Here is a 26,826-nt window from a genome sequence, read left to right on the forward strand (position 1 = left end):
AGAGCCCCACCCGTGTTTGCTCAGGCCCAGCCGATCACAGGTGGGGGCAGGGTCACTATCCACACAAACTCTGCCCAGCGAGTTCCCACCACCACCGAAGTGCTCTCTCTATGTGCGCTGACCCCTGCTGCAATCACTGGCCACACACAGGCAAGAGGCTGAGACTTTGCAACGTGGCCAGCATGAGTGGCTGCAAGAGTCTGCATTTGATCACTAGGCTAATGTAGATTTAATAGCTACCTAGTAGGCAGGGCAGGGTGGCACCCTGTGCTCCCCAGTCTCCACCCTGTTTCCACCAGGTGACTCCATAATTGATGAGGAAGGGTGAGAGAAGTATGGGGGCAAGCACCCAGGAGTCCTGTCTGCACCCGACTCCATGCTGTTCAGGGCAGTGAGCCCAAGCTCCATTCAGCTAAGGGCTCAGGAAGGGGGCCTACAACCTGCCCAGGGACCAGACTGGAACGTCCCATGAGGAGGAAGAGAGGTGGGGGCAGGCAGCGAGGAGGAGACAGGACTGGGAGCATGGGGCTCGGGCAGGCTGGAACAGAACAGCATCGAGAGCACAGACTCACAGCTTCACAGGCCGGACAAGCCATGGCCTCCGGTACAGACCAGCCACAGCACACAGGCGGCCACAACAGCACAGACAGACCGACATGCATGGAATATGCCAGTCTGGGGTGGGGGGGAAACGGACACCAGGATTCAACAGCAGGCTACACAAACGCAGACCCACACACCTGCACACACACATGCACATGAGCCGAACAGATGCCCAGAGGAACAGGAAGAGAATATAGCATGGGCAGCAGGCAGGTCAACCAGAGCAGCTGAGATCACACACACACACACACACACACACACACACACACACACACACACACACACACACACACACACACACACACACACACACACACAGCGGTGGGCACACTTCAATCCCCACCAGAAATGCATTCGGGGAGACCCAGGCATGCCAATGTGTGCATGTGGAAGAGGCAGGGGGCAGACTCAGACCCATCCCTGATCATCAGGTGCACAACACACCTGGTGTGAGAACCTGGCCTTGCTGGGAACCCCGGCTACATCCACCCTGCCACTGCTCCAGGCCCCGCTCCCCAGACGCACAGATACCCCAGTATCAGAACCGCAGGTGTACCTGGGACCCCGCCCACACTGCCACATACACACACGTGCACACGTGCTCACACAGACAGGCACAGGGAGGAAGAGGAGACTGAAATAGCTGAAGAGGTAAAGTCAGGTTAAAAATAGAGCAGGAGAGGAGGAGAGAGCGTGAGGTTGACTGCTGAAGGTATGAGAAAGTTGGAGTTATTTTGGCCACGCCACAGTGTCAGCACAGCTGCAAGGCAGCCTGGGAAAGATGGTCAGCGCCCCCGAAGCTGTTGGAGGCCACAGGGCGGAGACAGAGAGGCACAGGGAGAGGCAGGGGGACCCGTCACCGGCCCTGTGAGGAGCAGATGGGAGGAAGGAGACAGAGAGAGAGAGACAGAGAGAGAGGAGAGGCCAAGAAAGGTTAGTCAGAGACATGTGCAGAAGGCTGCTTGGGAGGACGAGAGGACAAGGAGGAGCGAGGCGGCCAACAGGAGAGGCAGAGAGGAGGCAGGGGACACACAGGGGCGAAGGGACATGGCGGCTTCAGAGGAGGCGAGCAATGGGGTGGCCTGACCTGCCCCGCCTCCCACTTGGGGTGGGGGTGGGGCCACGGTGGAAACCATTTGGATCCCAAGGAGCACAGGCGGAATGGCGAGGGCGTGATGGAGGTGGAGGTGAATGAGTGGACGGGGCACAGCAGGGCACGGAGCCAGCGGCCAGCTTGGCCCCCCGCCTCCCTCCAAGAGCACTCCTGGGGCTGGGGTAACCTAGGTGGGCCCCAGGAATCTGGGGATCGAGACTGAACCCACCCCTTCTACTTCCCTGCAGCTTGTTGGACACATTGCTACCCTCCCCGGGGTCCTGGAATGGCAGGAACCAAGTGTGTGTGTGTGGGGGGGGGGGGATTGTTCTCCCAGACATCAGCTAAGACACATGACCAAGGGGATCCAATGAGGGTGGGAAGGATGGACTGAGGGTAGAAGGGCAGACCCTTGGTCTGAAAACAAGGTGACAGATTACTCAACTGGACACTGCGGGTCTGGGATCCCAGAGGGTGGGTCTGGAGGTGCTGGGGCCGGGCTAGGGGTTCTCAGGACCAAATTTTGGGATGGGGAAGCTTGCTAGGGAGGAAGCACTTGATTCTGTAGGGGGGCCCACCCCTAAGAAGACACTCCAGGGGTCATGAGAAACTCATATCCAGGATGGGTGGGCATGAGCAGGTAGGGTGGCATGTAACCGCTTGGAAAGTCAGGCAGGGTGGGGGGAGGGTCCGGGCCTCCACCTCCACACCCACCGTCCCCAGGGAGGCAGAAGACAAGCTGATGTCATGATCAGAAGGGGATGGGTGTGTTAAAATATGGAGTGAGACCTGAGTAGCAAGGAGGTAAAAATAGGCTTATGGGTGAAAATGGAGCCGGTTAATTAACACATACATGGGTGAGGTGAAATCTCGTTTCCAGCCTGCATCTGCTTCCTCACGCTTCACACCTTTCCCAGCAAGGGGATCAGGTTCTTAGCAGGCTCTTGGAGGGCTCCAACCCCCCTGCTGCCCCCTGGCCTGCCTGCCACCCAGCTTGGAGACGCTATGGCTTCTGCCACGTACAGGTGGGTCAGGTGTTCCAGACATGGGCTCAGGACGCCAAAAGTGCCACCCCGTAGAAGAGCCAGCCCCGTTCTCCCCTCCCACTCACTCTCTGAGCACTTCCGCTCCACCACAGACATGCAAGGTGAACTGAGGGTGGGTGTCGGGGGGGAGCTGAGAGGGCCGATCTCCAGAAGCTACTGGAGGGACAGCAAGCTGGCTGTCTAATCTCAGCCTAGCCACTCTTCCCTAACCCCCAAGCCCCTGGCAGTGCCCGGGACAGCCCCTTCCTGCCCCTGATGAACATCAGGCCTCCTAATGAACATCAGTCACCCGCCAAACATTCCCTGCCCAAGGGTTCGCTTCCTTATTAGCCCGTTAGTCCATTTCTTACAGGTCACCCTGTCTGATCTTCACTCAACAAATGCAGAGGCCTAGATAGGGGCTGTTTCTTGCCCCCAAATTGAGGCAGGCGCCCTGGCTGCTAGGCCACACCCTCTCCCCTAGACCTCTGGGTTCCTGAGGAGCAGACCTGGTATGGGTGGTGCCCATCGCCCCTCCTCCTCAGGACTGCGGTTGTGCGTCTGCCTAGTCTAATGCAGGCTGGGGGGAAGGGGTGCAGGAGATAGCTCCCGCTTTTGGGATGCCACTAAGCCCTGAGACCTCTGGCCCCTCTCCCTTTGGCCCTTGAGCAGTGCCCACCTCTCCTGGAGACAGAGGACAGACAGCAGGAGAGCTTCCCTGAATTCCTAAATGGTGGCTTTCCGGAAGTCCGGATACTCAGGCTTTGCTCAGCATGTGTGATGGCCACTTGGTCCCTACCAAGGCCCAGAAGCAGCAGCTGGGACAGGGCGCCTGCTCCAGTGAGGCCTGGGCATCCGCCTTGCTTGCTTACTCTCTCTTCCTGACATCTGGACTCCAGGGCTGTCCTTCTGATTGCCTCTGGTCACCAGGCCTCTCCCGCCCCCCAGACCTCCCCACTAGGGGTTTCTCTCCCCCCAGGCAAGAGGGAGGTTGGGGTGGTGGGGATGAGGGGGGACAGGCTGGTGCCCAACTCCCCTAACATCCTCCCCATCCAGCAACCACCAGTGAAACAGGGATTTCCGGGCTGGGGTGGGGCAGAGATGAGAGATGGAGGGACAGCAGAGAGGAAGCCAAGCAGGAAAGATGGGGCCGAGAGGGCTGGGCTTGCTCCAGGCCAGGGCAAGCATGCCAGGGAGCAGGCTTGATCCAGAATGGTCCCAGGATGGTCCCTTCATAGACCTGAGGGACCCCACCAAGGTGGCCATGGGCATCGGCTGGGGAGGGGCTCATCCTCCTGCTCCAGCTTCCACTGAAGGCACCGCCTCGTCCAGCAGCCGGCGTCGGCTGGGGCCGGCAGCCTCTCCGAGCCTCTTTCTCTGCCATCGCCGCTGCCGCCGCCGCCGCCACCGCAGGCCTTGCCTGTTCTCGTACCTCTTGTCCCCCTGAGCGTTCTGGTTCTGCTGAGTTCCTGGGTTTTGTAGATCAGGGATATTGGCAAAGTCATCCTGCTCCGAAAGCCCTAAGACCAAGGATAGCACCACCATCCGGCCTTCCCTGCCCGGGGTGGGCAGCCCACCAGCCGGGGTGAGACGAGAAGGCCCCACGGACAGTAGTAGGGAGAGGGAAAGGAGAGAGAGACAGAGACAGAGACAGAGACAAAGAGAGAGAAGAGACATGCGTAAGAAACTGGCCCTGGAGGAAAGAAACCAAACTTTTAGCACTGTCAACAGTTGCAGAGAGCTGGGGAAGGGGAGGAATAAAGGATGGGAGTGGGGGTGGGAGGGGAGGTGTCTGCCACCTGAGGCAGGAATGAGATTCTCTCAGGGGACCCAGGAAGGTATGGGACAGAGGCCTGAGGTGAGGGTCAGTAGCTGGGAAAGTCCCACGTGAGTACACAGGGAAGGCTGGGGAACGGAGCATCGGTCCTGGAGCATGGCAGAGTTCTCCGAGGCTAATGCAGCCCCAGCTAAGTTACTCTGCCCAGCTGGACCCCTGGGAAAGAGGGAGGGGCTCTTTCACCATCTTAACTTGGGGACTGTGCATGCAGGTTCAGGCTTCTGGGTGGTTAGGAAAATTTGAAATCCAGTGGCCCAGGGAAATCCATGCCAGACCCTGGGATCAAGGTCAACCCAATGTCTTTGAAACCAAGAGGGGCCTAAAGATCTCCCTCCTTCAGGCTCTCAGGTGCATAGCCAGCCCATCCGAGGAGACTGAAGGTCCCTTCTGGCACATGCTGATGACCTGAGCATAGCATGTCCTCTTCCGTATCCACCTTTCTAAGGAGCCAGGCAACAGTCACCTAGCTTTCCAGCTCCTGTTCAGGGCCTTTCTTTGGAGCCATCCAATAGGCACAAAATGGGAAGATGAAGAGTAAGTACAGGAGCTTGGCAAGGTCTGAAGAAGTCTTGGCCAGGCTATAGGGCCTTGTGAGCGAGGCTGCAGAGAGATGGCTCTGGAGGGAACAGAATGCAGAATCTAGGATAGGACATGTGGGCAGCAGGTCAGAGGCCAGAGGTCAAGGTGCATAGCTTTAAGGTGGAGCAACTTCCCAGAGCCAGGATCATCTGTGTCTTCCTGAGAGGAGAAGGAAGTATGGTAGCCGCTGCTCCTTACAAGCATCCACGTGTGAAACTTGGCTGGTGCTCTGCGTTTCCTCTCTCAGTAGAACTAAGGGAGAGGGGTTCGCAGATGGGGCAGACAGGCAAGCATGCCTTAAGAAGGGGCCCAGGGAAATAATGATAAAGGCAGATAAAACATTCTGGAAGAGAGAGGATTCTGAGTCAAGAATCTGCCATTTCAACCCCTAAAGGAGGGCAAAAGCTTCCGGGATTATTCCCCCCAAGAGACTGTTAAAAAGGGAACTCAAATGGCATTTGGGCTAAAGGACCTGGGTGGGCCCAGGGGTCTTAGAAAATGGGAGATGCCAGCCGGGTCCCAGTGAGGTGAGGAAGTGCTAAGTGCTCCATGTTCTTCCTGTGCTTGTGCTGGGTACTGAGCGCTGCTGGTCCAGGCTGACACTGGCACTGGCATCTAACCTTAGGGCTACAGTTTCTCCCTTTCTTCAGGGTAGATCATGGTTCCTTTGTCCCTGCCCCACCAGTAGTTGGTCAGGAGTTGGTAAAATTCCATTTAGTTGCTCCGGAGCTAGTGGAGCTGGGAAAGGCAAACTCAATGAAAACATGTTTTTCCTGCTAAATGAATTTTCCGATAACACCTTCTTTAAAAAAAAAAAAAATGGAACAGCTCCTCTGCGTAAAACACCCAACTTCTCATTTTCTGCAGTTGTGCAGGCCACGAGGCAGGGATGAGAGGAAGCAGCTGGGAGGTGGAGGGCCTGCTGGCTTGTTGGGGGGGCTAAAGGGAAGAGTATAGTCCCATTGGATGCTAGTGGGTGTTTGGGGAAAGAGAATTGCCTAAGAAGCATGAGAACTAATCTGCAAGTCAGGGTTTGGCAAACTATGGCCTGTCATCCACTGTAGTTTTTTTTGTAGTTTACAAGCTAAGAATCTACATTTTAATAAAGTTCTTTTTTGTTTGTCTGAGCAGAACATGCGCCCTGCAGAACCTTAAAGCTCTGTGATCTGACCTTCATGGACAAGAGTTTGCAGATCCTTGCTGTGAGGGACAGAGGAAAGGGCTGGGGGTGGGGGACTGTGCTTGGAGATGCCAGCGGAGAAAGGACACAAGAACTGCCACAGGAGAAGCATGGGCCCAGGATGTTGGCAGCCGAGGGGCGTCCATCAGATTCTGGTAGGATAGGACAATAGTGGGAAGGGAAGAGTCGGTAGCTGGAGTTCTCCAGTAGCTAGGGAGAGTTTGGACCCAGGTCCTGGCCTGGGCTGATGGTTTCAACAATTGAAAGCAGGGATAATGTGGGTGCATGCATCTAGCAGCCTGAGGCTGTGCAGAGGGGCAATTCTGTTCAATTCTGTTCAGGCCACAGCGCCACCCCTTTCTTCTATCATCTGTATCCATTCCAGAGTTGCAGTAGCCAATCTTGGGGAGGGAGGAATCTGCCTCATCTGTCACGACATCCAGCTGGACTCCAAAGGTGTTACCATTTGAACAAGAAGAGCCCTGGGCAGCGTGTCTGGCCAGCCAGGGCCCCAGGCCTCTTGCATAGGCGTGGGCAGCTGGTTCTCTTGAAGCCTTTCCCAGAGCAGGGCTCCTGTCTGCTGGCCTCGCACGCAGAGAGGCAGCATGCTGAGCCGAACTTGCTGGTCTTTCAGATCCCTACATCTTGCCAGTAGCAGGGCCTGGTTCTTAGGCTTGCCTTTTTTCCTCCCTTTCTCTTCTCCTTAGAGAGGCGAGCTTAAGAGTGCTGCTTTCCAGTGCCTGTAAAACGCTCCCGGAGGAGAGAAATCCTTGGGTGCAGGGAGAATTCCCCCAGCCTGGAAGGAAGCTCATGTTAGGCTGGCAGAGGGAGCGATGCTGGGGCTGTAGCCCAGCCCTGTCATAGGGGTCTGAGAGTGAATGCAAATGCACGGGAGGACGCAAGGAGGGGCGCCCAGGGCAGGGAGCCAGTGGTTAAGGTCAGATAGTGGTTGCCAGTCTATCTCTTCTTGGTCCCGGGTACTTGAAAGAGGCTCTGATTTAGAAACACCAAGCTCAGAAGCATTGAGAGAACATCTCAAGTTTGTTCTCAGGGGAAGATGATGGGCCATTATGGGGAGGACAGGTAGCTACAGAAGGTCAAAGAGACAGGGACAGGATGGAGGGCAGGGACAGAGGAAGTGAGAGGGAGGGAGGAAGTGTGGGGCAGGTTGGCCAGCAGAGTCGGGTTTCAGAGAGGAGGCAATGGGAAGGTAGGAGGACAGGGCCCTGGAGGTAAAGTCACAGGGAGGGGGGGAGGAGCAGTCAGGGACCGGTGGTAGCCTGGGGTCCTCAGAGAGGGTGGATCAGACACAGATCCTTCCATGGGGAGAGGGAAGCTCCGGCATGAGTAACAAGAGGGAAGGGAGCAGCAAAGCGTGGGTGGCATCTGCCAAGGCCACGGGGGGGACCCAGAGTGGCACTCTAGTGGCTGCTCATGAGATGTGGGGGGGGGCGGGGAGAGGGAAGGAAGCTGGGGGCGGGGAGAGGGGATTTGGGGGAGCCAGCCCACTCAAGGGGAGGACTTACAGGAAGGATTTCATGTCCAAGCCTCGGTTTCGAATCTGCCCCACCACGTGGTCCCAGCTGCCCGGGTTGGAGCGACTGTGGCCCCCGGCTGCCCGGTACTTGGAGCCGGCCGAGGTGCCCTGCCGAGCCTGGCCCCGGCCATAGGTCCGGGGATTGGTGCCCGGTGCCGAGGCTGCGTGGGTTTGCAGCTGGCCCAGGCTCTGGCTGGTGGTGGGCTGGCTGGGCGGCCGGCCCCGCTGGTGTTGGCTCAGCGGCTGCTGCAGACTCTGCTGCCGCATCAGAGTGCGGGGTCGCTGGCATTTCGGCTCTCCCGCGGAGCTGGGGATAGACTCAAGGGTAGTGGCCGTGGACAGGGTGGAGTCCTCGAAACTTGGGGCAGGTGGAGGAGAGGAGAGAAAGGAGAAGCAGGTGAAGGGATCACAGTGGAGGAGAAAGAAGCCGAGAGCCAGGGCTGGGAGGCCCCAGTGCAGGGCGCGCTCGGCCGGACCTCGCCATGCCTCCATCGGTGTCGCTGCCGCTGTTGCTGCCACCGCCTCACCCAGGAGCCACAAAGCCTGAGCCCACCCTGAGGCCCCCAGCTCGGGCCCCACCCGCTCCCGGTCTGGCCCTAGCTCGGCTGGCTAGCGAGTGCCCCAGGTACCTCCCGTCTGGCCTGGTCTCTCTGCTGATCTGAGCCGGGCCGCAGCTGCGGTGGCAGCGTGGTGAAGGCAGTTCCCACGGGCCGGGCCGCTGCCAATCAAGTTGGAAAGGGGAGGGGAGAGGGAGGTGTGGCTGTCCCTTCCGTTGTCTCACTGGGGGCCACCAGCTAAGTAAGTCTGCCTCTGGGTTCCAGGTACTACTGTCCTGGGAGACAAGGAAAAATCCAGGCCAGCAGAGCTGGCCTAGTAATGCCTGGCGAAGGGGGGCAGCCAGCAACTCTCCTCCTCTGCCCATGGAGAAGAGGAAGGAGCCTCAGGCCCACAGACCCCCGTGTCCTGTGGCCAGAGCTGTTTATCCCAGAGGCCCTTGGTACTGTGGGAAAGACTCTCTCTCTCAGAGGAAGGGACCAAGGAAAGAGTAGCTGGTGGTAGAGAGCCCCAGAAGTCATTCATTTGGCTATTTCACTCCTGGGAGGCAGGACATGGACAGACTGGAGTCAGGACCCCTCCCCACCAGCTGGTTAGAGACAGTATAAGCTCAGAGAGATCGGGGTTCAAAGCCCATCTCTGCCACTGACTAACTGGATTTTGGAAAAGCCTTTCTACCTCTCTGGGCCTCAGTTTCTTCATCTGTAGATTGAGGGGAATATATATATATATGTTTTAAATCCAGAGTTTCCATGAGGACCCAGTAGGGCCAGGCTGTGCGGAAGGGTTGGATGGGTTAAAAACTCCCATGCCACAGATGAGAGTCAGGTCTGTCGTTTGAGGTCACCTGCCCTTCTCTGTGCTCTGACCAGAGATCTCAGTACATGCCACACGGGGGAGGGTCCCAAGTGGGCTGTCAGCAGAGTGCCAAGTCACAGACTACCCTGAATAGCTCAGAGCAAGTCATTTCTCCTTCTTGGGCCTGAAGGTCCAACTTCTTCTCCACCATCCCTTCCCTCCTTCTCCCAGTCCAATGGTCTAGGGCAGGAGTTGACAAACTATGGGCTGTGGGCAATTTGTGTTTGTTTTTAAAGAAAGTTTTATTGGGATACAGCCATTGGACTTGATTTACATTCTATCCACAGCTGCTTTCCTGCTACAATGGCAGGGCCAAGCAGGGTGAAAGGCACAGCTTGGCTGGCAAAAGTCTAGCTCTTTCTTAGATATTACCTGGCCCTTTACCGAGAAAGTTTGCCAACCCCTGGCCTAGTGGTCTAGGGTCACTGAGGATGCTTAGGCCCTGTTAAGAGGTCCAGGCCCTCGGGAGCCTCGTTCACCACTGCAACCAGCACTCAGCTTTGCTTGCCCCCTGATCCCACCCTTGGAACTAAAAGACAACAGTTAGGTGGCCCCTGTGGGCAGAGAGAAGGAATGAGAAAGAGAGAAGAGAAAGAGTATAGTACAGAGAGAATGAGAGAGAAAGAGAGATAGAGAGAGAGAAAGAGAGAAAGAGAGAGAGAGGAAAGCAAAAAGTGGCTGAAGCTTGGGTACTTGGGGTAGCAGCCTTGTCTGACTCAGGCCTGGAATCAGGGCTACCCCCACAGGAAGGCCCAGGCTGGATTGGCCTGGTAAGCCCACAGCTCCCTGGGGGGGGCAGGTGGAGGTAGAGGGAGGATTGTATATTGGTGGCTGCCTCCTCCTCCTTGCTGACCTCATTTTGGTTTCCTATCACATCCAAAATTAGTACAATTTACAACCTCTCAGTCACAGGAAACTAAAATTGGTTCCTCTAGATCTGAAGCCAGTGAATGGCATGGAGTTCTAGCTGGCCTACAGTCTGGCAGGGCCCGTCTAGGTAGGCTGGGGTGCAGAGCTTGACTCTGGTGGGGTGTGGGGCTTCCCTCAGGACCTTTCTGAGGCCAGATGTCAGGGAAGAAATTGACTTGCGTTCACTCAAGCCAACAAGCAAATGAGGTCTCAGTCTGGTGGCCCTAGCTGGTTCCAAGGGTGGAAAATTTCAAGAGAACTCAGATGGCCCTAAATAGAAGCTAAAAGGGTGGCCCAACAACTAAGAGGGGTCAGGGCTTTAGGTCTAATGGGGAGGCCACTCGGTTAGCGGATTGAGGCTGTTCCAATGGAATCAGCATCTTCATGTGTAAGGAGGGCCATAGTTCAGAGGACCTAAGAACTGGAATGGCTTCTTGGTGGGGGAACTGGAGGTGAGTAACAGCCAAGATGAGGACAAGGCTGCTCCACAGAGGAGACATGGTCATCTTTGGAAAACAGAGTCAAGCCTGTGTAAACCACCCAAGAGTGGGAATGCCTGCTCAGAAAGCTCAGGGCAGGTGTTGAAAAGGGACAGTTCTTTGTGGCCCCCAGACTACACCCTGGCATCTGAACAGAGCAGCTAGCTGGGGCTCAACAACCCAACCTCCAAGAACACCCAACCCCAGCAGCTGGCAGTGGGACAGCTCACTGACCGAGACTGGGACAGCCAGTGGGGATGGCTAGGGTGAGATGAACAATCGGGGTGGCCTGTTCATGGATGAACCCCTGAAACAGATGGTTGCATGATACAAGCAAGACTGGGACAAGCAGATGAAATCCCTCGGTGGTCCAAAATGGAACGGCTCAGTGCTGGGTCTAGAGCCATCTGCTGGCCACAAGAGGAAAGGCCTGGTGGCTGATGAGGGGCATAGGCACAGGCTGGGATGGGATGGTCCCGTGGTGGGACAATCTGGGGCCCACTGCTCATGAAAGGGATATCCTGGAAGTTGGGATGGGCAGCCAATCGAAGAGGATGGGATGGCCCAAGGACTGGAATGGAGCTGCTCTGGGGGCTGAGAATGGAATGGCCTGGTCACTGGTTAAGGGAGGGACTGATGGGCCGCCAATGGGCTGTGAACGTGGGGTACCGCATGGCTGAGTTGGTTGTGCCTCATGGCAAGGATGATGATTGCCTGGTGAAGGGATGGAATGAGCCAGGGGGCCGAGGTCGGCGCCTCCGGGGGCAGCAGCGGGCATGCCAGGGGTCCCGCTGTCCATCCTGCAGGGGGCAGGCCTGAGCTCACGGCTCCGGCGGCCACGGGGCGCCAGCACTCACTTGGACAAGTTGAGCTTCCCTGCGGCCAGGTGGCTCTGCACTGTCCGCCAGCGGCCTCTCCCCGCCTTGCCACCGCCGCCCGGCTCGCTGGGGGCAGCCCCTCCGCTTCTCAAGGCGTCCTCTCCGGGTGGTGGCACCGGTGCCGGCTTCTCCCCCAGCCGGCCTTCCCGCTCCACCGCCAGCCCCGCCGCGGCGGCCACTTTGGCGCCCGACAGGAGGGTGCCACTGGAGGCATGCACAACGCAGCCCGGCCAGGGGGACACCGGGGGTGGTGGTGGGGGGAGAGAGGGCAGGCCACACGTGGGGGTGGAGGGGAGGAAGAGGAGGAAAAACAACGACAGATAAAAGGAAAAAAGAGACAGTGAGAGAGGAGGAGAGAGACAGACGGACAAGAGACAGACAGAGAGAGAGAGAGAGACATCAGCACTGCAAATGAGTTAACAGCAGAGCCTGCAGGAGAGAGGGGACCGGGCGGGCTGGGGGGCAGAGAGCAACGCACCACGACAACGGAAGGGGGCCCCTCCCCACCGCCTGGGGCAGGGGCGGCGGGGGTGGGGGAGGGCAGCCACCTCCAACTCTATCCCACAGGACAACGAAGGGTTAACGACGGAGGAAGAGCGGGCTGTCCAGGCCAGGAGGCCCCCAGGCAGGGAGAGAGAGAAAGCTGTGTTAGTCAGAATTCATCACCACCACCACCACCATCACCGCCACCACCGCCACGAACCACCGACCACCGACCACCGACCACCAGCAGCCACGGCAGCAGCACACAGCGGGGAGGAAAAAGCGAGCCACAACCGAGAGGGAGGGACCAAAAACGGGCAACCCCAATCCTGACTGCACAGAGGGTGGAGGAGGGGTCAGGACAGCTAGTGGGGGGGGCAGGCGTGGCTGCGGCGCGGGGGCGGGGGGGCAGGGGGCTCTCCTGTGTGGCTGGCCCTGGGGGAGGGGACAGGGGGGCAGGCGGGCAGAGGGGGCAGGAGGGGTTGCTCGTCTCCATGGCCAGCCTGCCCATGGGGGTAGATGGGTGGGACGTGGGGGGAAAGAGCAGGAAGGAAGTGAAAGGGGGCTGGGAGCAGATGGGAGGAGGGAAGGAGGGCGTGCGCGGGTAACTCGGTACATTATGATCAAACCAGGTAAAGTCACTCACTTGAGGGACAGTCGTGGGTCGCCATAAGGGGCGTAGGGTGAAATGTTTAGAATAAACTCCTTGGGAGGGTAGGAGCTCCATTTCTGCTGCACTGTGCTCTCATTGTTATTCCAAAAGTCTCTGTCTAGGTCGCTGGAGGGGCAGAGAGAGAGGGGAGAAAAACAGGGAAATACAAGAAGAAACAAGAACTGCCAATCCTGTGGGGGCAGGAGGGGTGCGGGAACCCCAGGGGAGCACGGAGTGGGCAGGGCTTCCAGGGTCAGTCCTGCAGAGGAAGAAAGGCAAGCAGGCACTGCGTGCCCGTGCCTGCACACACACATGCACACGGGCAGGCACACACACTTGTACACGTGCGTGAAGGCACGTGGACACGCAGACACACCACACACACACACACACACACACACACACACACACATTGAAGGGTCAGCAGGTGAAGCTGTACAGAAGGAGCGTGCTGCAGGAGGATGGACGGGAGCCTCGAACCTAGGACGCTGGTGGGAGAGAGAAAGATGATGAGAGGAAGGGACAGTGGGCAGGGGAAACTGGGGCAAGCCTGGGGAGGCGGAGGGCACTGGAAGAAGGGGGAGAGTGTTGGTTTCTGGTTTAGAAGGAAGTGGGGAAATAGACCAGGTCCTGGACCAACTGAAGGCCCTACTCTCCTGCCTGGCAAAGGAGAAGATGGTGACTTTCTCCCTTTCCATCTTCTCTCTCCTGGCCAAAGGTGGCCCCTGGCCTCCTCTGTCCTGTCCCCACCTCTGCCAAGACTGAGACGCAGGGTTTCCATGATTTGGGAGGGGGGCTCTCAGTGAGCTGGAGAGATGTTCCAGATGTGGTGGTTGGGGTCTCCTAGAGAGGAGGGGCCTCTAGGCCTCTGAGCTTACTGAGGGTCTCATATGCATTGGTCCTTTGCTCTGGGACTTGGATGGAGGGAGCCTGCCCTTCTCTGATGGGGTCAAGGACTCCTATGTGTGTCCAGCCTGTCCGCTGGGCAGCTCCTCTCTGATCTCATCCCTTTCCAAGATGGAGCTGCTAAAGTCCAAAGGGACCATCGCTCCAGTCTGCTACCCCCTGCTGTGATTTGGGGTGTTAGAGGAGCATCAGCAGTCTGCTAGGAGCGAGACTGTGGGGACTTCCACATAAAGCAGGTGGCAGAAGTCTAGGCTGACAAAGAGCCTGGCCTGGAGACCTCGGGTGCTAAGGACAAGGTCTCCACCATCTTGTCATCCCCCTAGGGCCTCAAGGAGGAGGACTGAGGTTTTCAGGGGGAGAAGAGAGGCAGCTCCCAGGCCAAAGGACAGTTCTGGAAGACTGGGCCATGCCTGGGTCACGAGAATGCTGCTGGAGAGGGACTCTGGTGGGAGATGGGAAGTCCTGCGTGCGGGCTGAAGGTTGGACTGGAGTTCAGGCCACAGTGCAGCGCCGTTGGGGGCGGGACATGTGAAGGGGAGAATGCTCTCTAAGGATCAAGCAAACCATTCTGTGGGACCTGCTTCTCTTGACCCCGAGACTTTGGCCTTGACCCTTCTTAACCTCAGACTTGGGAGCAATGAGAGGCTGGGCTGCCACCACGGGCTCTGGTCTAGACAGTCTCTCACTCTAGAATAGGACAGGAGCTCTTGAAAATGTCTCATCAGGGACTCTGTGTACCAAATTCAAAGCCCAAGACCTGAGGTAGCTCCCAGGGACAGACAAGGCTGGGGATGGGCCCAAGGAAACTGCTTCCTTCAAAGGACCCCATGTCCAACAGAGGTGTCCTTTGGCCTTGTTCCCCAGCAGGGCACCACAGAAAGTAGTGGATGCCCATCCTCCCACCACAGGTCTAGTTACAGATGGGGAAGGTGGACAGCCTCAACCCTTCAGATCTCCAAAATCTCTATCCGACCCCAAGTCCTAGAGCAAAAGATCCACGAACAGTCATCCCTACCAGCCTCATGTCCCTCCCTAAGTTTCAGGGAACTCTAGAGTCCCTGAGGTCTCTACTATGGTACTGGAAAAGAGAATCTCTAATTAAAGAAGTTTGGGGGAAAAAAAAACTGGTTTCTTTACTGCGAGACTTGTCAGAGCCTTTAATGTATCAATAATGATCAGTATCATCAAAAAGGGAGACAGAGTGTGCCGTGTTTTCCAAACCTTGGTTGGCTGTGGAACCCTTGACTCCTGTATCATTGATGGGACCCAAGTGCTCTGAGGAACAGAGTTTGGGAAGCACTGCTAAGATGATCGCTAACCAGATGAGTCCCTTGGAGGAGGTCTGAGCCTGTAGGGAAGTTGTATAGCAAATAAATGGCTCCGGTTGAGAATATGGGACACACAGACATGGGAAGGGACTTCCTTCGCCTAAGGCAGAGATCTGACAGTGCAATAGGTGGAGGGGGGGCAGGCTTGGATTGTGGATGGTGTGGCTACAGGCTGGATGGCACTACTGCCCTCACAGTGCCCTCCTGGAACTGGTCCCAGCCTGGCAGAGCTCGTGGCTGACCTGCTACCCTCTGGCTGGGGGCAGGTCCTTCCCAGAAATCCTGGCCCTGCCACATGTGCTCCTCTGCAGGAAGGCTATGGTCAGCTGGTGGAAGGGCCGCTGCCCTCATCCAGGGCCCCATGCTGCCCAGCCTGGAGACAGCAGAGGTGCTGGGCGGGGCCCACGCTCTCCCTCATACATGCTTCCCCCTCCCCTCCAGAAAGCCCAGGGCCTGAGCTCTGCATCAGCCCCTGAGACCTGCCAGCTCTTGTCTTTGAAGACTTGTGAGCCAGCAACCAAACTCAGCTTCAAAGGCTCCCCGTAGCCTCCCCCAGAGCCTTCCACCTACCCATCCCCTCAACTGGCCCACCCTTCCACTCACCCCCCAGCCCAGACACACCCCCGCAGCTTCCCTGAGAGCCCCAAACAGGGTCAGAGCAGGAGAAGAAAACAGAGCTGTGATGAGCAGGGAGCCTGGGTGGGAGTGGAGGAGGCAAGGAAAGGAGAAAGATACAGGAGGGCGAAGGCCTTAGGCAGGAGTAGAAGAGAAAGGGGAGGGGAGAGCATCAGGCCTTGAAGTGTGGAGGGGCTCAGCTTCTAGGCAGAGCCCCTTGGCTGGCAGGCTTGGCTCTGGAGAGGCTAAGATGAGGGTGAGCTGTCCTTCCCTGATAACTTCCCAGTGAATGCCTGGGCTGTACAGAGAGAAAGGGCTAGCTACAGCTATTGGCCGGTGGGCAATAGAGAAAGTCTGCATTCCCAGAGCCTGGGGGCTTGGAGCTTCCAGCCGGGTGAAGTGGGGGGCTTCTTACATGTCTCCCAGTGACCCTCAGCATTGGGCTGGCCACAGTGGGCTACAGAAGACAGTAGCCATCTGTCGATGGGACTCAAGTGGGACCCTGGCAGGGCAGAGGCCGGGCCCAAGCTACAGGGAAGGGAGGGTGGAACCTTCTCCCCATAGCTCTGTTCCCTAGGAGGGGCCAGGGTTGGGTCCCCAGGTTGGTCTCTTCCCCATGTAGTTCCTCCTCCTCAGAACATGGGTAGAATCTGAGAAAAGACCCAGTGCCTACGATGGGGAGGGGTTTCCAACCCAGGACAGGGGGGCTGAGGGAAGAGCCAGGACCTGGGGGCAGTGCGTGTCATACACAGTGGGTAATGGGACCAGCAACTGGGGCGCAGACAGAGGGAGCCAGAACACAGGAGCCAGGGCTCTGAAGCTTTGTGATCGTCTCAGGGGGCACGGACAGAAAAGAGGGACTCTGGTGTCACCCTGGGGTTCTAGGGGTATGGAGGTGGGTAGACAGCGTGGACGTGTGTGGCCAGGTCTGAGGGAGGGGGAGGGGCTCCTTCCACCTGGATTGTCTGCATTACCCGCCCCGCCCCCCCCAACTGGCAGCCTGGCACCTACTTGATGGCCTTCTTCTCACTGCGCCCACGCCCTGAGTCTGGCGTGCCCACTGTCTCCAAGGAGTTCTTGTAGCGTTTGCCCTGTGGAGATAACACTGGGGTCACTCTCGAGGGGGTCAGGCTCAGACTCTCCCCACCTCCCCCACATAGTGACGCTAGGTTACAGGGGGGAAACCAGAGTCTGGGCTTGCATGCAAAAAGGTGTAGGGATGATATGTGTGTGGGGGGGGTCACCACTGTGGGGGGTCCCTTCCCCCTGGTTGACCAGTATCTGGGGTCCCAGTGGGCTCTAGGACCTGCCTGTTACCCAGAATGTATACCTCACGCCTGACCCGCAGGTATCAGGCCGTAATGTCTGAAAGTCTCCTGGGCCTCTGGCCCAGCTCCCAGAAACAGTTCCCTCTGCCACGGACAGACAGCTCTCAGGCGCCTGGCCACGTCACACTGTCCACGTCACCGCCCCCAGATGGTGGGGGCGGCATCCTGCAGGGCAAGGTTGGCAGCGGCCAGTGACGTGATTGGCGGGGGCAGGGAGGCCACGTGTCCCGTCTTGACCAGGGCTGTGTGGTCACTGGAGGCTCCCTGGGGCCCTCCTGCCCCCGGGCCTTTGTAAGAGGCAGCCTTGAGAAGGGAGGGGCGGGGGAGAGCGGACTGTGCTGGTGTGGGTGCAGGTGCAGCCCCAACCAACGTGAGGGGTGAGGGGCAGGGCAGCCAGTGGGCACCCCAGGTCCTTCCAGCCAGAGGAAGGGCCACAGGAGCAGCCGCAACTGCCGGGAAGGTGAGCACCATTCACCTTCTCAGTTTGGGTTTCTAAATTTAGCTCATGCAGAGCCCGGCCCCATTAACATTCCTGGCTGCCACCAAGAGTCCTCACGTGCACCCATGGGCTATGGGCTGGGCAGGGCCCCGGACTGAGGCAGGCAGTAAAAAGCTGAGGGCTGGTGGGGGCTGGGTCTGCTCCTTCTCCTACTCCTAGTAGACACGGACCACCCCTGCCTAGCTGAGCGTAGTCACACAGAAATACACAGATCACACACACACAGAGGCACGTGCATGCTTCCTCAGCATTCCTTCATATGCACCAACACTGCAGCCACAACAGTCAATTATTCTATCCTTCCTAAAGCAAAATAAGAGCTGCCACAGCCACATTCCCGGATGTTCCTGCCAGCTGTACCCCTTTCCTAGCCACAGGACCTGGCTGTCCAGGGAGACTCAGCAGCGCTTCTAGGAAGGTGTGGAGCATAGACAGGCGTCCCGTTCTGCCCCTCGCACCCCTGCATCTCAGGGGTACCTGGGTCTTGGCCTCAGCTATGCTTCACCTTCCCTGTATCACACTGGCCAAGCCTCTTCCCTTCTCCGGCCTCTTGCTGCCTTCCTGAAATGGTATGACGTCACCAGATGAGCCCCCTAAAGGATGATACCCCACTCCTAGACCACCAAGCTGCCCTGGAGTGGAGGCCCACAAAGGCAGAGCTGTATGCTCTCTAGAACCTAGAGTTGAGCTTGGTACCACTTGGCAGTCAGTTCTCAAAAAATAACTGGAAGAAATGCCTCCCCTTACCCCACCCACTCTGGGGCCTGGACCACTGGAGACCACTGAAATCTTAACAGCTAGAATACAGGGCTGTGAAGGTGGCTCAGTGGTAGAGTGCTTGCCTAGTATGCATGAAGCCCTGGGTTTGATTCCTCAGTACCACATACACAGAAAAAACAGGAAGTGGTGCTGTGGCTCAAGTGGTAGAGCGCTAGCCTTGAGTACAGAAAGGCTCAGGGACAGAGCCCAGGCCCTGAGTTCAAGCACCAGGACTGGTTAAAAAAAAATGAGAATGCAGAGTCCTCGACCTTCTGGGCTCTCAATAGCTTCACTCTCAGACCTGTCTCTAGTTCTTCCCACTATCATCCTCAAGTTCAAATCCCCAGCACCTACTAGGGTTAACTGGGAGCATCAGGGGTAGACCACCCCGTGGTGGCCAAGGACTGTCCCTTAGGCAAGAGTCCAGCCCCCACTATTTTCCAGTCCCCAGGCAGTGCAGGGCAGGGTGGATCTGTTTGGTGGCATTCCCAATGCTCTTATCACAACACCCCTGCCCACCCCCCAACACTCTTCTTTCTGCTCTTGGCAGAAGACCTTGTCCCTGACAGCATCCTCCACTAAGGCTCATCAACTGCCCCTTCCCCAAGGCCAGGCAGAGCTGGAGTGGGTGGGTGATCTTGATTTACCCAGGGCATTCTGGGAGTTGAGAGGCCCTTCCCCTCTAGCTGTAACTATTTATTACTGTGCGGTAGGAGCTGAGGCATGATGGGCAGTGGAGATAGAAAACAGGGCAGGACTTGACTGGGGGGCAAGGGGAATTTAATAGGCGAACCCAAGTCAATAGGAAACCAGGCGGGGCCCAGGAGATATGAGGCTGCTCCAGAGGAGCCCACAGCACCAGTCTGCTTATCAGGGAGGGGGAGGGGGCTGGGGGGCTGGCTAGGCTGAGCCGGAAAAAGCCAGCTGGAGATTAAGGAAGTTATTAATGTTTGGAAATGGGATCTGGGCTGTCAAGGAATCACGTCACTGGTGGTGAGGGGACAGGCAGGCAAGGAGAGCCCAGCAACTGTGTGTGTGGGGGGGGGGGGGGCAACAGTTCACAGCCCTTCCCTTCAGCAAGGAGACAGCCTGGTCAAAAACCTCCCTGGTATCCAGGACAAGGGGATGAAGATGGTAGCATTTTGGTGTGTGTCTTGGGGAAGGGAGGTTTGGAAGATAATGTTCTACCTATGGCCTGGAGTTCAGGAGGGGCCCTGACTGGGAGCCAGGCGTGGGGTTGAGCACAGGGCGGGGGTCGGCTCTGTGTCTCTCAGTGGCTCAAGATATTTCTCATAATGAAAACACCACCTGCTTACAACTGGCATCCTTGAACTCCTGTCCCAGGATCAGCCCACATTGGAGGCTGAGTGGGGGTGGGGGACCGTTTGTATGCTGGTCCTGGAAAGGGTGTCATACACAAACACACACACACACACACACACACAGAGTCACATACATACACTCACACATTGTAGTAGGTACATACAACAGCACATATATACATGTGCACATCTTACTGCTCAGGGAAGGCAGCTTCCTCCCCCCCAACATATATACATACACACACACATACACACTGTTGCTCCAACATACTCATCACAAAGGCACACCTCTTCCCTCCCCCGCCCCCATGCACCCAAAGTCACCAGCAATGCCTGCCTACAACCTTCTTGCCCTGTCTTCAAATACAGACAGACCAAAGAGCCTAACAGGTCTGGCAATGAGGAGCCAGCACAGGGCTGCAGAGTGTGCTCAGCCACTCCCCTGGTTTCTGAGGCCAAGCTCCTTCCATTACCACCCCTGAAATTCTGACACAGATAGACTCGGGGGACCCAAGAACAGTGCAGGGTAACCAGCCCTGTCCACACCCCTGCTGTAGGGCTGGCTGGGCTGGGTCAATCACATACTCACACTTGTGTATGTGTGTGAGCACGCTTACACACACACACACACACACACACACACACACGGATCTGAGCGGGCATGCTTTGTAGCTCTTCCCCAGAGGCTGGAATTGCCTGACAGTCCACATCCTAGTTGAGTTTGCCACTACTATAGGAGCTGTGCTGGCTTAAGCACCTCATGGGTTCCCAGACCAGGTATCTCACAAGACCAATACATCTCCCCCCCCCCCCCCTCCTCAAGAGAATTCTTCCCCTATAGGCATGGGACATGAAGCCTCTTACCCACTCAGTGCCCATAGCTATAGCCCTTGCCCTTTGTCCTAATAGTCCCTCTGGGACAGAATGGAGTTCCCAATGTGAAGCTCTGCCCCCACTTCACACCATTCTCAACTGGGGGGTGAGGGAGAGTCTGCGGGGACCTTTTTTTTCACCTGAGCCCTGCAAAGGCCCTGAACCTTGGACACCTCTCCCCTTGTAGCCCTCCAAGTCCCGCTGTGGTTTCTGGGTGGGGCTGCAGGAGGCCAGATGGAGGGCTGCTGGTGGGGCTCGCAGAACTGCAGGCTGGGTGGAGCTGAGGGCTGCGGCTGCAGGCTCAGCGCGCTCCCGCTCCCGGGGCCCCAAAGTGATGAATGTCCCTCCTGACAGTCTCGTTACTTATTGATGGCCTAATCCTGCTCGTTAATTCCCCAGCCCTCGTTAAAAATGAAAAGAAGCCGTTTGTGCTTGTACAAACCCGGGAGAACCGGGATGGATGTGCTGTTGGGAGTGGGGAGGTGAGGGCGTCGCCTCCTCATTGGCTAGAAGATGCCACTCGGCCACGCCCACCGGGGGCGGGGCGTGAGAGGAGAGGGGCGGGGCGGGGCGCAGGGGTTGGAGGGGCCTCAATTTCCAGTCTCGGCTCCTGTGAGTTTGGGGCTCTTTATGTGGGCGGTGGGGCGCGCGCGCGCACGCGCGTGTCCTTGCATGCATGCGCGCACGTGTGTAGTTTAGAGCCTTAAAGGTTTAAGTGTGTCCGCAAATGTGTCCCCACGTTTGTGCTTCTATAGGTAAAAAAGAGACGTATGGGACCAAGATTCAGGCACACACAGGATGCCCTGGCAAGGGGGCTCAGTTAGAATTCACGCTGCTTGCTTTGACATTCACACACTGTGCACTGTGCATGTGTGCATGTGGCATGAATTTCCACGGAGCTGTGTCTGTGTGGGCAGGTGGGCTATCTGCACAAGCTGGAGCTAAGCACATGTCTGGAGTTGTGGAGGGAGGGGTGCAGGGCCACCCTCCCCCAACCCCCTACAGGGACCCACAGGCGCCTCACCAGTTTACGCTGACACCAGTGGCAGAGGCCGCAGAGGACGACAGTGACGCTAAGGCTGACGGTGATGATGGCAGAGACCAGGAGGACATCACGGGTGGGTGCCCCTAAAGAGGACAGGCACAGTCAGACCCTCAGCAGTCCAGGGCTAGCCGTTCTTCTCTATCCCAGAGGGCCCCCCTCCTCCCCGCTCCAGAATAATCCATATCCTCCTCTTCCTTCTTGGTTAGGACATGGGGAGCTTTGAGTCCCGGTTCTACTGCCAGCTCTGCCTTGCTGGATGAACTTGCGAAGTCCTTCCCTTCCTCCATGCCTCAGTAAAATGGGGGGACTGTGCCACTTGGCATCTCTTTTCAGTGCTATCCTCCAGATGACTCTCTGCAGAGAGAGGCCAGACTTCACCAGGCCCATGATCTCTCTGAAGAAACCACTGCTTTTGTATGGTTTTCCAGACTTCCACCTCACACCCTACTCTGAGCCACAGCTCCAGTGAAATGGGACCAAAGGATTGTAGATCCTACAGTTCTCTGAGCACATCTGCCTCTGATGCACCATGGACCTTCTTAAGTGTTTGCTTGCTCAAGACCCAACAGCCATATGTGTCCTTAAGAGGAATTTTCCAGGGGCTGGGAAGGTGGCTCAGTGGTAGAGCGCTTGCCTTGCATGCCTGAGGCCCTGGGTTCGATTCCTCAGCACCACATAAGCAAAAAGAAAAAAAGCCAGAAGTGGTGCTGTGGCTCAGGTGCTAGCCTTGAGCTGAAGAGCTGAGGGACAGCGTCCAGGCCCAGAGTTCAGGCCCCACGACTGGACCCCCCCCAAGAAAAGAGGAATTTTCCAGAACCTTCTGCCTACCTTGGCTCAGCTTACTATGTTGGAAGTCTCTGCCCATCCCTGCTCTCTCCATCTTAGCCCCTGAGCTTACCTCTGGCCCTCCCTCCAATCCTGTTGGCTCTGGCACACATTTTGTGCTGCTCAGGGGCCAGATGCTTCAGAAAATGAAGACCTTGATGCTCTTCAAAGAAAGAGATCGAACATGGGGGAGGGGGAGAAACTCCAGGTTTCTTCCTGAATCTTGTCTCTTCCTAGTTGTGTGGCTTTGGACAAGTCATATAAGCATTCATTTTTCTCCTCTGTTAATGTGGATTAGCAGCCTCCTCTGTCTTCCTCACAGGTGGTTGTAAACATGAGTCTAAACCAAATGCAAGGAAAGCAAAACCTTGACCCAAAGTGGGAATGTGGGCGAGTGAGGAGAGAGAGAGAGAACAGCAGAGATCACGCGTGCACTGTAAATATGTGTGCACTGGGATGTGTCCTGAAGTCAAGGAGATGGGGTGTGTTTACAGAGGAGCCTGCGTGGGCTCTTTGGTGCCAGTGATTGTGGTAATTAAGAGTTGGAGATATTTGTCTGGTCCCAGTTCCTGTGGTTTTTCTGTCTTCCCTTCCTCTCCTGGTCTCTCTTGCTTGGCCAGAGGCCTTGTGGAGGAGCTAGCAGACACCTGACTTGCGGAACCTCTTAGTTCCTTCCCCCGACCCCTGCAGTGCCATGGGGGGCCTGCTCTCTCAAGGCTGCTGCTCGGCTCCCACCTCTCTCTCTGCATCTTTGTGGGACTTCTTACTGTGGGAAGAAGTCTCCTTGCCACCTCTGCCAAGCCTGTCCACCTGCCAGGTCCACAGAGACTCTGCCTGTGCCAAGTGCATAGCCTCAACCACCAGAAGCCCCTGCGTCCAGTTCACTGTCAGCCACAGCAACCATGAGCTGTGACCTGGACAACCTGCGGGCATCAGGTCCTGCCCATGGAGGTCTCACACATCAGTGACCCCTCCTCGCATAGAAGATGAGCCAGGAATTCCAGGTGCTCCGTGTACAGGAAAAACTCAGTCCTCACAACAACTGAGATATGCATTATGAGTTGTCCCTATTATACAGATGAGGAAAACTGAGCCCCAGACGGGTCAACATGATGCTCACACTCATTTAGCTAGCAGTGGGAGAGCTCAAGCCCAGGTGGCTCAGTTAGAATTCATGCTGCTTCCTTCGCCATTCACACCCACTACAGAGGTGGCTGTCTGTGGTTCTCAAAGCCTGCTCCCTGGAACCCCTAGGGTTCCCTGAAGTCAGTCAGGGGCTCTGGAGGTGGGTACTGAGCCGATAGGCTGTGGTCTCTTAAGCCCTCTTCAATCAGAGCAGCAGTATTTCCCTTGGCTTCACATCTTAGGCTTTTGCAGAAAATTCCATTTGAAGGAGCTGTGTTGCTAAGAAAGCTGAACCCCTCTGGAACAGTGACTCCTCCCCCACAAGATCCCCCAGCCCCCTCAGCAGCCCTCACACAGCCCTTGAAGGCAGGGTGAAACAAATGCTTGCGATTGCAAATTGCACTGATGTTGTGAATAAAAGTGACAAGATGTCCTTGGCCAGCGTGCCCTCGAGTGCTGTGCCATCAAGGGGCGCAAGCGTGTTCTCGCCTGCCATTAGAGAGGGAGCCGTTCCTAGGGCCTGGTGTCACTGTGTCTCTGGCTGGAAGGGACCCTGAGAGTCATGGGGGTGCCCCTCCCCCAGTCCTGGTGGGGACAGGGAGTTGTTTCTGCAAGAGGCTGTCCCTGCATGGCCAGGCCCTGTCAGGAAGGCTGCTGTGCCTGTGTGGAGCCCAATTTGTCTCCCTGGAAGTCCACACACTCTTTCCTCCTTCCCACCCCTCTCATGGTCCTCTACCTGACCTCTGGAACTACAAGGACTCTGCCACATGACAGGCCTCCAAATCCTTGCCGACAGTTCCCATGTCCCCTTCAAGTCTTCTGCAGGCAAAGCTGCCCAGGCCCTTCTATCCCTTCCTCGGATGACACACATGGTTTCAAGTCCCCTTATCGTCAGCATATTAACATTCAGGGAAAGAAAATATTGTAGCCCGAGTCAGCCTTTTGACAGGGCTGAGTTCCACGACCTATCCTTGGGCAGAGGAGACATCGTCGATTCCCCAGGGGGGAGACACAGACAAGGGCAGACAGATGACATCCACAGACCTGAGAGATAGGGTGAGCCAAGAGCTGGGCACAGCCAGGCCGACCGGGCCACTCAAAGGGGTGTGGGTTCACACACACTGTTGTGTAATGCCCAGGCCTGTACTGGGCATTAAATGATCTCCTTGTGTCCACTGAGCAAAGGCTGTGTTCCTGGCAAGTGTCAGGGGAAGGCCTGGAGACAAGATGCCCGTGCTGTCTTCCTCTCTCTAGCAGGGTTTCATCTCTCATTTGGAAACTCTTCCCAGCGTCCCAGTATACCAGGCTCTGCTATACAATAGGTGTCCCATTAATGCTTGTTGTGAGAATGAATGAGGAGAAATCCCAGGAAGTAAGGATATCAATGGAGGCTACTATTTATTAAGCACCTTGTGTATACTTTACTCTAGGGCCCCTGAAGTCAGGGTTGAAATCTGCACAAAGACATGTTCAGCAAACATTTGTTGAATATTCAGTGCTTGCATAGGATATCTTACTTGTCATTCAAACAAGAAGGGATGGGAGAGGCGTCAATGTCAATGTGAGACTTTCAGAGTCTCTCTCTTTTGAACACACACACACACACACACACACACACACACACACACACACACACACACACACCTTCTGTTCTTCTCCATGTCCAACTCTGCCTGACAAACTTGATTTTTCTAGTCTTAGATGAAAACACTCCCTCCATGAAGCCTTCTTTATTCTGTCTGGGTGTGGGGGTGGGGGGAGATTATTTTCCCTTCCTCTGAGTACCCATAACACTGTCTTTTAGTGATTAAGAGCCAGGGCTCAGCAGTCAGACTCCTGGGCTCAGATTCTGGTGCAGATTCTTCCAAACTCCATGACCTAATCCCTGCGGGTCTTGGTTTCCCATCTATAAAGCGGGTGGGGAGCGATAAAGTACATTTTTCATAGGACTGCTGTGAGGTTTCAAGGAATTAGCATGCATAATGTGCTTAGCACCGTGCCTGACACGGTAAGTAAGCAATAAATGCCAGCTACTATCCTCACCTTGCCACGTCACAACCTGTACACGCCATATCTGGGGCATATGGAGCTGGCGTTCAATCAGTGTTGAATGAATCAGAACTGGATACACTCGAGTCGTCCCCACAGGGCAGCACAGGTTAGGGGTCACATCTTACTCAATTTTATGTGTCACTAATCACCCCCTTGTCCCAGTAACTAGCCTAGGGCACCCATAGCAGGGAAAGGAGAGGATGGAGACTTGGACTATGGTGTGTGTGTGTGTGTGTGTGTGTGTGTGTGTGTGTGTGTGTGACAGCTGGAAGCAAGAATGGGCCTCAGGTGTGAACTGGAGACCCAACTCAGTGCCCTGCCAGGATTCTGCCCCTGTCCTTCTCATCTCCTCAGCAAGCCATGATTAATGGATGAACAGAATCAAACAGGGCCGCGGGCAGCTGAGAGGCCCAAGGGGAGCTGCGGGAGAGGGGATGGACTTCAGAGAGCAAAGCTCGCTAGCTGCCCCTAGGGGTGCAGGACAGCAGGGAGGCGGGAAGGGGCACAGCGACACAGACCCCAACATGGACACCCACAGTCCTCACCTATGGAGTCTCGCCCCTGGCACGGGCATGCATGCATATGCGCTCACACACATGTACACACACACACACACACACACACACACATGCAGGAAGTCTAGCTGTGCATGTCATTCCTCTCAGAATTCTTTACCTTTTAAATGTAACATTGTTTGTCTACTTAAATTCTATTTCTTCTTCTGTCCTGCTCCTTCCTTCTAAGGCACAGCAGAGCACGTGCAGTAAATTTGTGCAGATGACCTGGGTCCGAGCCCCGACTTGGGCCTGGGCCACTAAGTGCACCAAGGCAAGGCCTACCCTTCAAATGATGATAATAAACCCTGACTGCCCCTGCTGGGGGGCTGTCAGGACCAAATAATAGCGAACATGGAGGACACACAATGTGACAGACACTGCCTCAGAAACTTTATACGCCCCATCGCCAGAACCTCAAGCCATTATTAGCTCCATTTCTTGGGGGAAGAAACAGAGGCACTGAGAACTAAAGGCCTTGGAGCCCCAGAGGTCTCCTTAAGTACCACGTGACGGTGTTCTGTAAGGGGCCACACTGCACTGTCTAGCCACACCTTGTTTTCCTCCTTCCAACGAGCACGTTCATGCCTAGGGGCCTTTGCAGGAACAGTTCCCCCAGTTCACCTTTCCTTACCCTCTCTACCTTCCAGGCATGAAGCCAAAGATGAGCTTTCCTGCCTCCCACAAGTCCTTCTCCATCTCCAGGAGCTATGACAACTCACCATTTGGGGTTAATAATTAGCTTTCTATGGCCTTTCCACAATGGGAATACTTTGGTGGTTGAAACTCCAGATTACTCATCTCTGAAGCCCCACATACACAGAGAGACTGGAGAAAGAGTTGTTAAACCAATGCATGAAGTTATTCGAGGTTCTTGGTAAGCCCACCTCCTCCAGGAAGCCTTCTCCAATGACAGACACTTACAGC

The 26,826-nt window shown here is 56.3% G+C and overlaps 1 protein-coding gene across 2 annotated transcripts in view; it reads right to left on the bottom strand.

The window, feature by feature from the left end:
* Syt7 (synaptotagmin 7) overlaps positions 1–26,826 on the bottom strand; it is a 57,333-nt gene that overhangs the window by 14,106 nt on the left and 16,401 nt on the right. Inside the window, exons 2-7 of one of the 2 annotated variants that reach the window (XM_042676116.1) lie at positions 21,323–21,426; positions 16,529–16,608; positions 12,663–12,794; positions 11,513–11,737; positions 7,844–8,212; positions 4,154–4,276 (exon numbers count right to left, since the gene is read on the bottom strand). In XM_042676116.1, the coding sequence (XP_042532050.1) occupies positions 4,154–4,276; positions 7,844–8,212; positions 11,513–11,737; positions 12,663–12,794; positions 16,529–16,608; positions 21,323–21,426 (1,033 nt within the window). The remainder of the gene's footprint in view (positions 1–4,153; positions 4,277–7,843; positions 8,213–11,512; positions 11,738–12,662; positions 12,795–16,528; positions 16,609–21,322; positions 21,427–26,826) is intronic. The other variant, XM_042676117.1, reaches the window with a different exon arrangement.

This window comes from Dipodomys spectabilis, unplaced genomic scaffold (genome assembly GCF_019054845.1).
Source record: "Dipodomys spectabilis isolate Male_0828 unplaced genomic scaffold, ASM1905484v1 ptg000030l, whole genome shotgun sequence".
In the NCBI taxonomy this organism is placed as follows: Eukaryota; Metazoa; Chordata; class Mammalia; order Rodentia; family Heteromyidae; genus Dipodomys; species Dipodomys spectabilis.